The sequence below is a fragment of the Arvicanthis niloticus genome, chromosome 24, assembly GCF_011762505.2.
Source record: "Arvicanthis niloticus isolate mArvNil1 chromosome 24, mArvNil1.pat.X, whole genome shotgun sequence".
In the NCBI taxonomy this organism is placed as follows: domain Eukaryota; kingdom Metazoa; phylum Chordata; class Mammalia; order Rodentia; family Muridae; genus Arvicanthis; species Arvicanthis niloticus.
This window is the reverse complement of record NC_133432.1, coordinates 12,722,185-12,737,986: the sequence shown is the minus strand read 5'-3', so window position 1 is coordinate 12,737,986 and position 15,802 is coordinate 12,722,185. Positions and strand designations below refer to the sequence as shown.

General features: G+C 51.4%; 1 protein-coding gene across 13 annotated transcripts in view; it reads left to right on the top strand.

The window, feature by feature from the left end:
* Cux2 (cut like homeobox 2) overlaps positions 1-15,802 on the top strand; it is a 191,166-nt gene that overhangs the window by 113,581 nt on the left and 61,783 nt on the right. For 9 of the 13 annotated variants that reach the window (XM_076922741.1, XM_076922739.1, XM_076922737.1 and 6 more), the window contains 2 exons: positions 9,406-9,516; positions 12,866-12,913. Coding sequence is in view for 11 of the 13 variants with exons in the window: in XM_076922739.1 (XP_076778854.1) it covers positions 12,878-12,913 (36 nt within the window). In the remaining 2 variants the exon portion in view is untranslated. The remainder of the gene's footprint in view (positions 1-9,405; positions 9,517-12,865; positions 12,914-15,802) is intronic. The other 4 variants (XM_076922742.1, XM_076922734.1, XM_076922735.1 and 1 more) reach the window with 2 other exon arrangements.

Genomic DNA, 15,802 nt, shown 5'->3' with positions numbered 1-15,802 from the left:
TGTCCTCCATCCTCACTGAGCCTCTCGGGGTAACCTGGGAAACACTGCGCATCAAGCACTTGACAGAGTCACCACTGAATTAGGGGGAAGAGGCTGTATGGGTTCCAGCTATGACCATAGCTGCATTTAGCTGTGTGACACTGGCCAGGGGTCTGTCTGTCTCCTGTCTGGTCCCTTACCCAACCACAAGGCAGGTGCACAGGAGGCACCTCTGTTCTCCTAGCCCGCCCCCCCAACCCCCCCACCCCCATTCCCCAGCTGTCTCTTACCCGAGATAAGTGCCCCTTCCCCCTCCCAGCCCAGTGTCTTTACACTGACTCCCTAACCCAGTCCCCCAGCCCCTCCCAGACATTACCAGCAGTCTGGGCTTCCAACCACCACCTCAGGCCCCTGCCCCAGAGCCACCTACCTATCCAGGAAGTCGCGATCTCCTGCCCACTGCTCTTAGGAGATCATGGGTGGCCATCTTGGTTTCTTTCCTCCCCTGGAAGCTCTTAGGTCCCTACCTGACTTAGGGAAAGTGCCAGAAAAAAATTCCTTCCCTGCTGGCATCTGGTTGCCTCTGTATCTCCGTTGACATGAGACCGCCCCTGGAGCCTCCCATCACTCCCCCAAGCTTTCTTCCTGTCCTGGGCCTCAGAACAGAAACTGATCCAAGTGTGACCAGAAGGAAACAAGTCACAAGTGTGTTAGCGTCCCGGATGGTGTGGTGATGTGTAGAGGGGCACACAAGTCCGGAGCCCTGTTTGGCCTGCTCCTCACTGTGAATTTGGGGCAGTGGTATGATCTTGGTGGGGGGCGGACTGCAAGAACACTTATTAGGAACACAGGTCTCTAGGCAGCCGAGGTGGTACGGAGTCTAAAGCACCCAAGTTTCTGTGATGCAGGGCCACCACCCTGTAGCCCTAGCTAGTGCCCCAGTGCCTAGTAGGTGCTTGGTGAATAATGATTGAATGAAGGCAATTAGCGAACAAATGGATGAATGAATGAAAGAATGAATGGATAGGTGGGTAACTGAATGACTGTGGAAGGAAGCGGTGAATGAGAACTTGGGGAGCAGGCGGGTCGGTAAGTGAATGCATGAGTGAAGGAATGAGTGGTTGTCTGCTGTTGTGTCCCTCCCCATCTCCTCCTTTGACAAAGGAAGGGACAAGGTTGCCCAGCCAGCCTCACCCTTATACCAGCCCTGAGCCGAGTGAGAGGAGTCCCCAGCCCCTTTCTTGATACCCTCAGAGTTCTCCCTGGGGGTGGGGCACTTCCGCAAGGCCGCTTGGGAACAGCTTCTAGTAATCAAGGTAGGGGGACGCCATCGCCGTCGGATGTGGCTCCTGCCGGGTGATTATGTGCTTGATCGGCGCCCTCCTTCCAGGACAACCACCTCCGGGTCCTGCAGTGGCAAGAGCAGGCTGCTTTCCTGAATGATACCTGGAGAGTGACGGGAAGTCTGAGGGGGAGCAACTTCTAAGCGTGGGGGTGTGGCCAAGTCTGGTGGGTCCCTCTTTCATTTGTCCCTTTACTCAGACATTCATTCACACTGCAAGTAGTAAGCGCCTGCTGTATACTGGGCACTCAAGGTAGTGACCCGAGCCAGACACTCTTGTCTCTGGTAGATGCAGCAGGCTTCTGGGTATAGACACAGTTTGTAAGTAGCCAGAGAAGTCACCGCCTAAATGGGTGGATGGTGAGGGGTGTTCAGAGAAATGGCAGAGGCTCAGATGAGGGAGGGTAGATGAGCAGACATCTGCTGTTCTAGAGAGGAGGTAGGATTCATTTTTGTAAGGGCTGAGACTCCCAGGAAGGTGACAGGAAAAGCCATAGGCCTTTGGAGAACAGCATGGCTGGCTGATAACCAGCCATTGCAAAGGGCCTAAGGCAGAATTCTGCTTGATGTCTTCAGAAGCCAGGTAGGACCCCATGTGACCAGAACAGTGAGCCTTGGAGGGTTGAGAGCAAGGAAGACATACAGTGAAGGGAGCCATGGCCTCAAACCTGCCACATGGAAACAGGATGGGGTGGGGGCCAGTGGGAGCCAGAACCAGAAAACTGGATAAAGAGTGTTGGGTCAAGCCAACAAGACTTGCCAATTTGTCACCAAGGATATGGAAAGGCAGGTGCTTTCAGAATGTCTGCGTTAGTAGTGGCCCTTCCGCAAATACCAACCTTGACCCCAGGATACCCTAAGGTTCTAGAGCACCCAACAAATTCCCAGGTGCCTTACATGACCTGTGTGGCCTGCGTCTACTACTTCTGATGCCCCAGAGGGAGATGAGACTAACTTCTCACAGGTGAATCCCAGCTGCTGAGAGGCAAAGGGCTGTCCACCAGCCAGCTAGTATCATGTGACTTCCTGTCCACCAGCCAGCTAGTGTCATGTGACTTCCTGTCTAGCAGCCAGTTAGTGTCATGTAACTTCCTGTCCACTAGCCGGCTAGCAACAGGTAACTTCCAGTCCACCAGCCAACAGGCAATGCATGACTTACTATATACCAACCAACTAGTGTCATATGACTTCTGTCCACTAACCAGCCAGCAGCAGGTGACTTCCTGTCCACCAGCCAGCTAGCATCATATGACTTCCTGTCCACCAGCTAGCTAGTGTCATGTGACTTCCTATCCACCAGCCAACAGGTAATGCATGACTTCCTATATATCAACCAACTAGTGTGACTTTCTGTCCACTAGCCAACTAGCAACACATGACTTCCTGTCTACTAACCAAATATCAGCTTGGGGTCTCTGAGCTGCAAGCCAGTGCTTCCTTGGACCTCTGGAAGCCAGAGGCGTGGGAGCTGATGCAGGGACTCAGGAGGCTCCCGCTGTCTTCACTCCCTGTATGACCAGGTGTGCCCCATGGGCAGGACCTGGGCCCATCCTTGACAATGTGGTAGGAACTGAAAAAATAATTGTCGAGTGAATGAGTAGGTAGAGGACGGGTGGATAGACAGTTGCCTGGATGGATAGATGGGTGGAAAGACGGATAAATGATGAGGGTGGATGGATAGACAGATGATGGGAAGATGGTAGTTGGGTGGACAGATGAATATATGAATGATAATGGATGGAGAGGTGGACGGACAGTTGACTGGATGGATGGATGGATGGACAGACAGATGGGCAGATGATAGATGATGGATGGATAATGGATAGATGTTGGCTAGGTAGGTAGATAGAGGTGATGGATGGAGGAGAGGCAGATGGAATGACGAGGAGATGGACAGAGGGATGATGGGTAAGATGATAGACGTATTATGGATGAATGGATAGATGATTGATAGATAACGGATAGATATTGGATAGGTGGGTAGATGGATGGCTAGGTGGGTGGAGGATAGAGGGTGACCAGATTATAGATGGCGGACACACAGACAGATGGGTTGACGGATAGATGAACAGACAGTTGAGAGAAGGGCTCCCCTTGTCAGTGCCTGATGCTTATGCCCCAAAGCAGCCTAAAAGAAAGAACCATTGGGCACATGGCCTTGTCTCTTTGCAGGTCCCATGTGTCAGTGTGTACCTGCGTCACAGGACAGTTCATTCACCCGCCTCAACGCATGTTCCTGGAAATCCACTGCCCTCCCAGCACTGAGAGCCATGTGACCCGTGCGGGTTAGGGGAGCCCTGTGCCAGATAGCAGTTACACTAGGCCAGTCGCCATGAGGGCAACGGGCAGCCCTCAGTTTATACCCAGGCTCTGAGGTTTGACCTCATTCTAAACTGTCCTGGGCACTGCTGGAATGCAGGAAGTCCAGCCTGGCTGAGACCCCTTCGCTCAGGCTCCGCCCCTTGCTCCAGCCCCAGATAATTGGCCCAATACATCTTGGTGCTGGAAATTTACATACAGCACAGGAAGTGATGGATGACTCTAGCAGACCCGTCTGTCTCCGCCTGGCGCAGCTATCCATCTCAGTGGGCTGCAAGGCCCATCTGTCTTTCTGTCTCCTTGCTGGTGGCAGGCCAGCGTGTGCCCTCTATCCTGGGTCATCCAAGGCCCTTCTGCAGGCGACATGCAGCCGGTTGTCTGGGCAGCCCTCAGAGCTTGCTCCTCCTCTGGTGTTCTTGATCCTACCTTCCCCTGGATCCATGGACCTGTCACACTTGCTGCTGTTGCAAGGCTACTCCACTGACAGGCCTGTAGCAGATGCGTTTTGAATACCTCTTCTGCACCAGGCATTTACAGGTACTGAAGTGCAGGCCCAGTCAGTTAGCTGAGGCACACTTCCATGTTCCCAGGCTTTTGTCAGAACAGTGACACTAGGTACCTTTGTCTTACGGCTCCATTGGTTTCATGTCACATGGTGTAAGACTGGGTTTGTTTGATTGGCCAGACAAGCTAGCCACAAGCTCCCAGGAATAACCTGTCTCTGTCCCATGTCCCCCAGCTTAGCTAACAGGGGGGAGGTGTTATAGAAACACATATCTTTAATGTATCACTCTCTACAAGGCGCTGGAGATCTGAACTAGGTCCTCTCTCATATGTGTGTGACGTGTGTGATGTATGTAAGTGTGAGCGCGAGTGTGTGTGATATGTGTATATGATATGTGGTATGTGTACATGCATGTATGTGTGGTGTGTATGTGTATGTGGTATATGTGTGTGTAAGTGTGAGTGCATGTGTGTGTGATGTGTGCTGTGTGTATATTGTGTGTGTGTGGTATGTGTATAGGTATGTGTATGTGTGTGGTATGTGTATATGTGGTGTGTCTGAGAGTGTATGTGTGTCCCTGTGTGTAGTATGTGTATGAATGTATGTGTGTGTTTGTGGTATATGCGTAGGTGCATATACTAGTGTGTGTGTGTGTGTGTGGTGTGTGGTATGTGTGTGTGGTGTGTATGAGGATGTGAGTGTATCTGTGTCTGTGTATAGTATATGTGTGAGTTTGTGTATGCGTGTGTGTGTGAGTTTGTGTATGTGTGTGTGTGTGTGTGTGTGTGTGTGTGTTACCAAGCATTCTACCCACTAAGTCATCTTCCTTTGTCCCTATTCAAAGACCAGGGACAGATAAGCTGTGACACATTTGGTCAGACATGGCGACATACTCCTATAATCTCAATACTTGGGAGGGAGACTGAGGCAGGAGAATCCAAAGTTTGAGACCAGCCTAGAATACATAATGGTACCTTTCTCAAAAAACTTCAAATCAGAGGCAACCCCATGTGTTCATTTGAAGATAAATAGACCAGCTGTGGGGTCACACACTGGTAATCCGAGCAGTGAGGAAGGTGACAACAACTATGTAGCCCAGGCTGGCTTTTAACTTTTAAGAGTTAAAAGCCAGCCTGGGCTACATGTGTGTACATATGGTAATTTAAGTGAATTAGCATTGTGGTTGAAGTTATGCCAATGGACATGTTTCTGACCCCCAGCGCATGAATTTGGTGGCAGCTCATATGTTCTGAGGCCCTGGAAGTTCCAGGGCTGAGGAGCCAGACTACCCAGAGCTGGGGCACAAACCAGTCACGGAGAGCAGGGACCAGTGACAGAGCCTCTGCTGGTCCGGCTGCACCCCAGCCTCCCGCTCTCCCGCTCTCCGTGCTCACTGGCTCCAGCCTCAGCTGCATCTATCATCTGTTCCCAGCTCATTAAAATTATCTCTTTTTAGTTGCAAATGGGCTGTTTATGAGGGTCATTACTTGAACGGTCTGCGCAGGGCTCCGGGCTGTCTGTCTGCTGTTGATGGCTAGTTAGGTTAATTGCATGTGTCTTCTCCCTGCCTGGGTCTGGCCCAAAGTCTGGGACTGTTTAGATCATGGCTGGAGTCGGACATGAAGTCTTGCAGGAGCGTGGCTGCCAAGGCCCGCTAGCCGGATGCAGGGTGTCTCTGAAGCCGGACTTGAGAACGTGGCTGGCTTATGTTTCTGAGACGTCTTCTGTTCCCTTGAAATAAATATAGTTCTGTGGGCTTTTCTAAGTGTGTTTATTTAAAAAAAAAAAAAAAAAAAAAAAAAAAAAAAAAAAAAAAAAAAAAAAGCCCAGTTGTCGATTTCATCTCTTGGTTTGTTGATTTTCAAATGCCCTTTCTTTGAGAGTATAAGGGATCAGTTTTAATGTCTCTCTGCTTGGCACCCTGTCGTGTGTGTGTGTGTGTGTGTGTGTGTGTGTGTATGATATTTTTACTGACCTGTGAAAACCTAGGATATTTGGATATAGCAGGGTGTCCTCTACAGCCGCTGTGTCTAAGGAGATAGATATCAGCCAGTGTTTATTGAGCTCCTGGCAGGGTGCGTTGTGATCTTGAATTATTTAAAACAATCTCCCCCAAACACCCTCAGCAGATGGAGAAAGGGGGCCGAGGATAGCTGAAAAGCCAGGCATTGAAAATTTGCCTCCAGAGCCCACCAAGGAGCTGCCCCCACCTCAGCTATTAGGGCTGCCTGTAATTCACTTCCTAGCCCCTGGCTGAGTCCTCTCAGACACACCAGCCCTCGATATAAATGGTAGTTACCATAATTGTCTTTATTATTGTCATGGCCGTCGTCGCCTGCATATTGACTATAGAAGCGTCGCAAGAATTCAAGGTTGAAGAATGAACATCCTCTGAGGCACAGTTGAGGAGGGCACGGTCCTCTTGTCTGTGACAGCATCTGCTCCTTCAGGACTGGGCAGGAGAGCTGGGCTTGCAGTGATCCAGGTCTGAGGGCTAATGATGTCTCCTGCCTCACTTGGCCCTTGGACTTGGCGCAGTCAGCAGGCACCATCAGTCAGATCTGTACCCACCAGCAACCAGTGAGGTATAGATAGAGGGACAGCCCTGGGACATATCACACTGGCAGCTAGATGTGTTTCTGCATGGCTGTTTCCTGTATGGGTGGGGGGGCATTCTTCTATGTATGCATGTTCGTGTGAGTGTGACCATACATATGTCTTCATTACTCTCCACTTCATTTACTGATACATAGTCTCCCTCTGAACTCCGGGCTTACACACTTGAATAGTCTGCCTAGCCAGCTTGCTCTAGGGAATTCCCCCATTTCTACCTCCAAAGTAATGGGGTTACCAGTAGGCCGCCACACCTGCCTAGCTTTCAAGTGAGTGCTAACCGTCCGAACTCTAGTCACCTGGCTTGTACTGCAGTCCCGTTATCCACTGGACCTCTGGGGGAAGAAGTAAAAGCTCGGAATCAGCTGCAGACGCTGATTCCTAGAGTTGGCCGTGTGGAGACGTACAGGATCCCTGAGAGAGGACCATACACCTGCAGGTGTCTCCATGCACCTCCGTGAGACCAGCACTCAGGAGGCTGAGGCAGGAGCCTTGGGAGTTCAGGCCAGCCTGGGCTCCAAAATTTAAAAATAAGTGGTCATAAAACTCAATAGTATCAGATAAGGAATAATTCATTGGTGTATCCCATGTCCCGTTCTGTGTCCTGGGACGATGAGAAAAACGCACCTTTAAAAATGAAGAAAAATGTCAGTGGACCTCATCATTCTAGTATTTTCTCCCCCATGTGAGAGCCTTACTATCCTGGCCTTATGAGCTGTTGGGAGATATATTTATCTATGTGTGTGTGCCCGTGCGTGCATAAGTTGTGGCAAATGTCTTTTCTCTTCCTTTCCATCTCTGTTCTGTCCCTCACCCAGCTCAAAATTCCCCCCCCACCCCACCCCCCGGTCTTCAGGCTGGCCCCAGGCACCTCACCCCCCCCCCCATGCTGATGTAGGAGAATGCTTCAGCACCTCGGAGAGCGCCACCATCCTCACCCAAGTTTTAAGCTGGTGCCTCTGTTGGTGCCTCTGCCGCCCCCCACCCCACTCTCCCCGAGTCTCAGGACTTTAACCAAAAGTTAGCTGTTTTTCTAGAAACAGACATTCCTTTTCAGATTGACCCCCCAGAAGACTTCCAGGGGCCAGAGGCCGTCCTCACAGGTTTGGGGGGACCAGGTCTATGACACTATGGTAAATAGCTATGAAGCAGGCAGCTCAGATACTAACCGTCTTTTCCAGGGAGAAGGCTCTGCAGTGGGTTAACGGTACTTTCATTTCATTATCTACCAGTGAAAGGGTTTCATTGTGTGTGCAAGACGAATGTGTGTTAGCGATGACAAATGGGGTCTTTCATTACGCGCCACACTTCGTCATACATATGTTGGATTAAAGAGTTCGCCCTGGAAATGCACTCCCCGCATCTGCGAGCGCATTTTTTTTTTTTTTTTTTTTAATAAATCTGATTGCAGGAATTTACTGCACCACCGGATTTAGGAAATTATAGGTCTTGATTGCTGCAAATATAATCGGGTGATAGATACAGGAGGGTTCGTGGAGTTATTGTCCTGGGGGTGGGGGTGGGGGTGGGGGTGGGGGTGGGGGAGAGCCCTGTTCAAGTCTGTGCCAGCAGTGCAGGCCACACAAACAGAGCGGTCCTTGGATTATGCAAATGAGTCATGACAACTCCTGCTGAATTGTACTCCTCCCGTGAAAACCTCCGTGACAGCGGAAGGAGCTTTGAAAGGGACAATCAAGCACATAGATGCCAGCAGCAGGCCCCACCATGATGCACACACACACACACACACACACACACATCCATCCCTCTTCATCCTTGGTCTTGTATGGCCAAACCCTGGTCCGATTCCTGAGTGCATACAATCAGGCCATCCGTCTCCCCCCCTCCCCACCCCAACCTGTTCCTTTTCAGTCAGCGAGGGTTCTGGGAACCCTTGGTGATTTACCATGGGGTACACCCGAGGTCAGCGTGCTTCTCTTCGGCACCTTCATTTTTCCAAAATTTGCTGGAATTAAAAAGCCATCTATATCTTAAGAGGCGAATTTATGAGCCTTTAAGGGAGAAAGCGGCAGTTGGCGCCTCGCCCGCCGCTGATGTATGGAGGCTGTCGGCCGCACTCGCGAGCGGGGAAAGTGCCCATACAATATGCCACGCGCTGCTATTTTGACACGCTTTGGAGATGTTTTCTTCAGTTACTGACAGGCTTATGCCATCACTCCTGGGAAATTTAAGAGGTGGGGCTGTGGGGAAGGATGGGGAGGGATGGAGGGGAGGTAGATTAAAAAAAAAAAAAAAAGCCCGTTCAACTTTGTCTGGCCCAGCTCCTAAGGACAAAGATGGGAAGCCCACAGTGTCCTGGGGACCTTTTGTGTTTCAGCCTTTTGCTTTATTGTGTTTTCTTCTTTTGTTTGTTTGTTTCTTAATTTTTCACACATGCCAGGAGTCAATAGCTCGCCCTTTCCCAGCCCTGTAAGTTACGGAAACTTGTTCTGAGCGCTGTTGTACAATAATTCAAAAGCAAAGAGAAGAAGACAAATCTCTCTCTTTCTCTCTCCCTCTCTCTCTCTCCCTCTCTCCTCCTCCTCCCTCTCTCCTCCTCCTCCCTCTCTCCTTCTCCTCTTCCTCCATCTCTCGCTCTCTGGCTCGCTCTCACGCTCTCGCACTCTCTCTCTCTCTCTCATTCCAGAAGGAGCTTAATTCTGTCGCCTCGGAGCTGTCTGCGCCACAGGAGGAAAGCGAGCATTCTCCTAAACATTTCATTGAACTCCGCCGGGAATTTAAGAAAAATGTACCAGAGGTAGTTGCCTATTGACTGGGAAGGAGCGCAGCGCCCCGCCCCCACACCCCCCAACCCCGCCACCCCATTCAAACTATACTGTGAAAACTGTAGACATAAGTGACTAACAAGAAAAGAAGCTAATTAGCCACAAAGATAAATCACAGCCCCAGCCTGTCGGCTCTGGCAGTGTTGGGGGAGGGAGGTCCCCAGCGCTGACTGGAGTTGCCCCCCCCCCAAACAAGTGCCTCCACCCAGATTCCAGGCGTCTAGGATCTGCAGTCTCAGAGACCTCATCTCGGGTGAATCGGTTAGCGTTTGATGGCGAGGCAGTTTGGCTTGAAGTCAGGATTATCTTCTGCCTGTCACTGGGCCTGGAAGACACAGCTAGGGCTCTGGAGCCCACTCCTCCCTGCCAATCAATGCCCTTGTCCATCCCATCCCCACATCAAGGTTCCAGTCAGAGACTAGAGATGGCAGAGCCCAGGCAAAGCCCACTCACTCCCTCTCCCTGGAGGAGCGGACCTGCCCAGACATGTGTCTGTTCCTTCCTGAGGTTGGATGTGAGAATTTTATCTCCCCCCTCCTTCCCCCCCCCCCCCGCCATCAGGGGCCCTGTTGCTTCTCAAATTAAAATATATATAATTTTAAAAAGAATGAGAGTAAACAGACACGCTTAGTGTGGGCAACAGACCCAAGGCCTGGCCTTAAGCTGTAGCCAGCAGCTACCCTCTGCCAGTGACTATCTCAGCTTATCTGTTAGAGTATGCTAGACCATGGAGGGAGAGGTACTGAGGGTGGGTTCCGGTGGCTCTTGGTAGTGGAGGAGGGCCCTCGGGTGTGAGAGGCAGGGCAGGCAAAGAGGGCTGAGGCTCACACCTGAAGCTGTAGAATCCCATCATAAGCAACTACGGTTCTTCAGGGAGAGTTGGGCCTCAGGGCCCAGCTAGGACTTTTTCCCAGGGTAAGTCTAGAGAGAGCTGCAAGAGAAGGTGTGTGTGGGAAAGAGGCAGAAGCCTCAGACCTGAGTGTCTCCTGATGTCGCTGCTTCAACAGGCAGGAATCGGTCTTTCTGAGATGGAGTCACATGTAGCCCAGGCTAGCCAAGTGCTGGATTACAGGCATGCACTATCTATCGCACCCCATTTATGTGATGACTGGGATGGAACCCAGAGCCTCGGGCAAGCCAGGCCAGCACTATGTAAGCTGTGCCATGTCCCCAGGCCTCTCTTCTCTTTTAACCAGACCAGGGCATGTTCTATAAACAGTTTTCTTCCCATCTCGGGGAAGCGTAGCTGAATCCTCTGAAGATGTTCATAGCCTCACACGCACCTCTCTCTCTGGTCCTCTCAGACCATCTGTCCCATCCCCTTCCCCCAGCATGGTGAACTCAAACCTCAACCATTGGTCCGCACTCGAGCTCTCAGGTGAGGGAGGAAATCCAGGCCAGGTTTTCAGCCTGGGAGTCTGACTTACATAATTTCCAATGCTACATAAAATTATGCAATTACATAATTAGAAGGGATAAATTTCCACTCCTGTTATAGTCACGGCTCTGGAAACTCTCACGTTTGGAGCTCGTCCCTCCTGATGGAAGAGTCGTGACAGCATCATCTGGGGGGTCCAGTCCATCTGCTACACTCATCCCACCTGGCTTCCCCTGGGACTTACATGGTCACGATTTGGGGTGGGATTTGTCCCAGTTCTGCACTTCCTCTCCTTATAGCTCTCAGAGGTGAACCCCTAACCTCACTTGACTATAGGGTTATGGGAAAAGTCTGTTGAAGGTATCTTGAGACTTGGGCTCAAATTCCAACTATATCACCTGCTTGCTGCATCACCTTAGCGGGCCAGCACCCTTGGGCCTCAGTATCCATCCCCTTTTATAAAATCAAGGGCCTTTTCGTTTAAAAAGTTAAAGTTATGTTCGACTCTCTCAGGCCAAATGCTTCCTCTGAGTCAGTGGGTCTACCCAACTGCCTGAGGCTTAGCCATCATCCCCAGTGCCAGCTCATCTGGTCAGCGCTGTGGTACACAGCCACCTCCTCCTGGTGGCGTCTTGCCTCTGCGCATCTAGCCTTGAGACCCTGACCTTGAGCCTTCCAACTCCTCCGTCGCCCAGCCTGGCACCCTGGCTCCTAAAACCAAAGCCCTGGACACTATCTGTGTGTTCCTTAAAGAGTCACCTTACATCCAGACAGCAGCCACCCTGGGAAGTCCCAGAGACTGAAGTCAGTATAGAAGGGTAGCGGGGACCAGAGCAGGGACCTTGTCCGGGGGAGAAACAGGGAGGAGTGTCCCCATGGTTATAGTGTTTCTCTTTTACCTCCAGCCTCCTCCTCCTCCTCCTCCCTTTCCACTTCCCTGTCTCCCCTCCCACAGGGTTTTCCTTGTGTCTTTGACTGATGGTGACAGGAGGAAGTGTCCCTAGTGGATCCCTGAGGGCCCATAGGCTCCAGGGTTGGCACCTTGGAGTACTCTCCTCTGCTGAGTGCTGGGCGGACCCCAGAGACTTCCCCTAATGTCACATAGGAAAATTGGGACATCTGGGTATCTAGAGCAGAGCCCAGAGCATTGGTGAACCCATTGGTCAGAGCATGGCACCAGAGGCTGGTAAACAACCATGTCTCCAGAAATCACTCCATGCCCTGGTGAGGAAAGACAGGCAGGGATGGAGGTGGTTTGGGGCAAAATTTAAGATGCAGCTTTATGGGAGATGACCACATGGAAGCATCAGCCCCATGCCTTCCCCAGGGGACTTTGCCCACCTAGCGCTGAGAGTGGAGAATCAGGGCCAGCTCTCCAGCCCCCATTCCCCTGAGCTAGGCCATAAGACCTACCATGCCACACACAAGGATGGCATAAGCCCCATCTTCCCAGTACTCAGGAGTACTCACGAGTTTATGAGCTCAAACCAGCCTGAGCTACATAGCAGGACCCTGTCTCAAAATGTTAAGGGCTGGGACTGGAGAGATGGCTCAGTGGTCAAGAGCACTGGCTGCTCTTCCAGAGGTCCTGAGTTCAATTCCCAGCAACCACATGGTGGCTCATAACCATCTGTAATGGGATCCGATGCCCTCTTCTGGTGTGTCTGGTGTGACAGTATACTCACATATATAAAATAAATAATTTTAAGGCTTAGTGGTGGAACACAGCATGCTTGGTTCCATCCCTAGTACCACCAAAAAAGGAAACAGGTGTGCATTTTGGAAATATCCTTCCTTGCCTCCCTCTCCAGATGTTGTGACGTTAACACTCTAAGAACCGTGTGCGTGCGTGCGTGCGTGCATGCGTGCGCGTGTGTGTGTGAAGGGTTGGGGGTGGGCTCGGGACACTCGCTCTGTGATAGACCCTCTGCCATCTCTTTCAGGGAATCAGAGCGATGGTAGCCCCAGTGCTGAGGAGCTTCCAAGCTGAGGTAAGAGCCAGTGGCACTGCACTTGGGGAGGTGGGGGTGATGTGCACTGGGCTTCCCTCCCTGCAAGCTGTGGCTCACGTCCCAGGCTCTCCCCCGCACCAGTTGAAATCTGAGGTCTACAGTAGGTAAGCCCCCCCACCCCACTGTCCCACTAAGGCAGCCTTGTGACTAAGTCCCAGGGGCGACTAGCCCACCCGGCATATCTGTCTCCCACCGCTCTCTGGGTGAAGCAGGCTTCATGGCCTTTGCTACAAGCCCAAGTGACAGTGGCCGCCCCCCACCTGCCCATCCGCCCCATGACAGCCGAATGTCCTACCATCTTCTCTATGGTGTTGATAACGTGCCTTCACCTGCCTGAGAAGATGCTGCAGTCATGCTGGTCTGAGGAGGGGAACATCTCTAATGCCCTCATGGGCAAGGATTTCCCCTGGATCTCAGGGAGACCCAGAAGCCCCTCCCCGTAGAGCCCTGAGGTGCGGGGGGGGGGGGGGCTCCTTTTTATTTCCCACTCCTCACAGTCGTCTCTCCCTCAGAGCCACATAAGTGCAGATGCGTGTACATGGATGTTGGTGTGGGTGTGGCTTCCCTAATGCTGGGGAACCTCCATTTCCCTCTTTGTACCCTGGGGATAAAGAGACTTCTGGTCCTTCTCTGCTGCTGTTTTTTGATATGGATAAAGAGGGAGAATGCAGGACGAGCGTGGATATGCCGTCTGACACTCCCAGAGTGTCACAGGAATGAGTAGTTGGGGTTACCGGCTGTGTGACCTTAGGTGACTTGCTTGACCTCTCAGTGCCTCTTGTGTCCTCATCTGTCAACTTGGTGACAATTTTCTCTCTGCCATAAGGCTGAGGCTGAGGGGAAAGCAAGGTAAATATGAAAGAAGTATTCAGAACACCTGTTTTGGGTGTTAGAAGCCTCAGATAACTAGGTGTGGTGGCAGACACCTGCACTTGGGAAGGTAGAGGCCATCCTAGGCTGCATCTGCATGGAGTGATAATATCTCCCCTTTTCTGTAGAAGAAAGACTTAAATGTTACAAGCTTTCTGCGATAGATTGGAGGCACAGCCTCATGGATGACGGGCTTGGAATCTCAGCCCTGTTCCTTCAGCTGTGTGGCCCTGGGGAGCTTCTTCCACCTCTCTGAACCTCAACCCTCCTCCTGTTTCCTGCAAAGCCAAGCTTACACATCCAGAGGAGAACTGGATTCACAGCCTGGGCACAGTTGATGTCCCTAAGGACAGGGAAGGAGAGAAGTCTTAATTGAAGTTCACCAATCAGGGAGCTGGCTTCCCATACCAACGTGGGTGGACAGTGGTCCGAGGCACCTCTCTGGCTGTGACAAGACTTGACCATGTTCCCTGATTTCTTTATGATCATTGCACTGAGCCGCCACCATGGCTGCAGGTCCCTCTTCACCCCCCATGGGGAGAAAAGCAGCCACCAAACCAAATGAAAGTGACTCTCACAAGCCGCTTCATCAGGTTTACTCCCGCCTTCTAGTCCGGCAGCCTTGGTATACGCAGTCGGGGGTCCTCCTCCCCACCCAACCTCACATCAGTTGTCTTTCCTGTGGGGTGTATGGTGAGGAGGAAGTGGAGTCTTCTGGCCACAAATCAAGGCTTCCTTGAAGCCTCAAAGGACAGTTTAGGCCCTCCCATCCCCCCACCCCCAGGAAAACAAAAGCCAGCCAGGGATGGTGGCGGTTGGAAGCCAGCTTGAAATGGCCAAAGTTTGAACATTTTTGCACAGGGTGGGGGTAGGGGGAAGGGAGCCAGCCCGAAGGCCCTGCTAATTATAAAAGTTGCTTTTATGAAAGATAATTCAAAGCAATAATTTAGCAAACACAATCAAGCCACGCAGATGGGGCCGCTGATGGATGGATTGCAACACGCAATTAGCGGCTCTCGCAGTTACATGTCATTAACCCTCCACGCGCAAAAATTATTTTCTCATTATTAGTTGAAAAGGTAAAATTAAGCTGACTAGACACTAAAGGAACAAACCACAATTAATTACCTTCATTTATTACAGTCATTATCTTAGAGTTATTTTTGCTTGGAGACAGAGAGATGCAAACATCTAAATTAAAAGTTTTGTTTTCGCTAAATCCGAGGTGAGACGCTTCTAAGCAGTGCGTGCACCAGCCTGTCCCATAGACCTCAGGACCACACTAGTGGGCCTCCTACCCCCAGCTTCCTCATCGCAGGTTGCAGGGTGGCCTGTGCGATGGTGGAAGTACTTCTGGCTGGCCTGGAGCGGGGGACGTCACCTGAGCCTAACAGGAACACAGCAGTTCAGGGATCAGTGGGTTGACCCCAGTGACGGAGCCTACGTGGCTTTGGCAAGTGATTTCATGTGTCTGAGCCACGTTGAGTTCTGTGCATAGGGACAATTCTCTGGGACTCCAAGAGCCAGTGAGTTGTTGAGGTGGCAGGCATGTCACTAGTTTGCAACATGGCACCATTGTACCAGAGCCTGCATGCCAACTATGTCCTCCTCCAGGGAACTGAGGGAGCTCATGCAGCCAGTGCCTCAGAGTCCTGGAGAGAGTACCAGGAGAAGATTTAGGTGGCTAGCTGGGCCCATACAGCCATTTACCATTCAGTAAATACTTAGCTGGTCTGGGAAGGTGGTAAAACCACTTGGGAGTACAAGGATCTGGGCTCAAACCCCAGAACCCACATTTTAAAAAAACCACTAGGTGTGGTGACTCACTCTTGTAACCCCAGTGCTGAGGAGAAAGAAAAAGAAGAGGAGGAGGGAAAGGAGGAGGAAGAAGAAGAGGAAGGGGAAGAGGAGGAAGAAGCAGATAGAGATTTCTGGGATCACTGGCCAGGCTGTTTGGCAAGTTCTAGACCAGTGAGAAATGCTGTCTCTCCTCAGCAG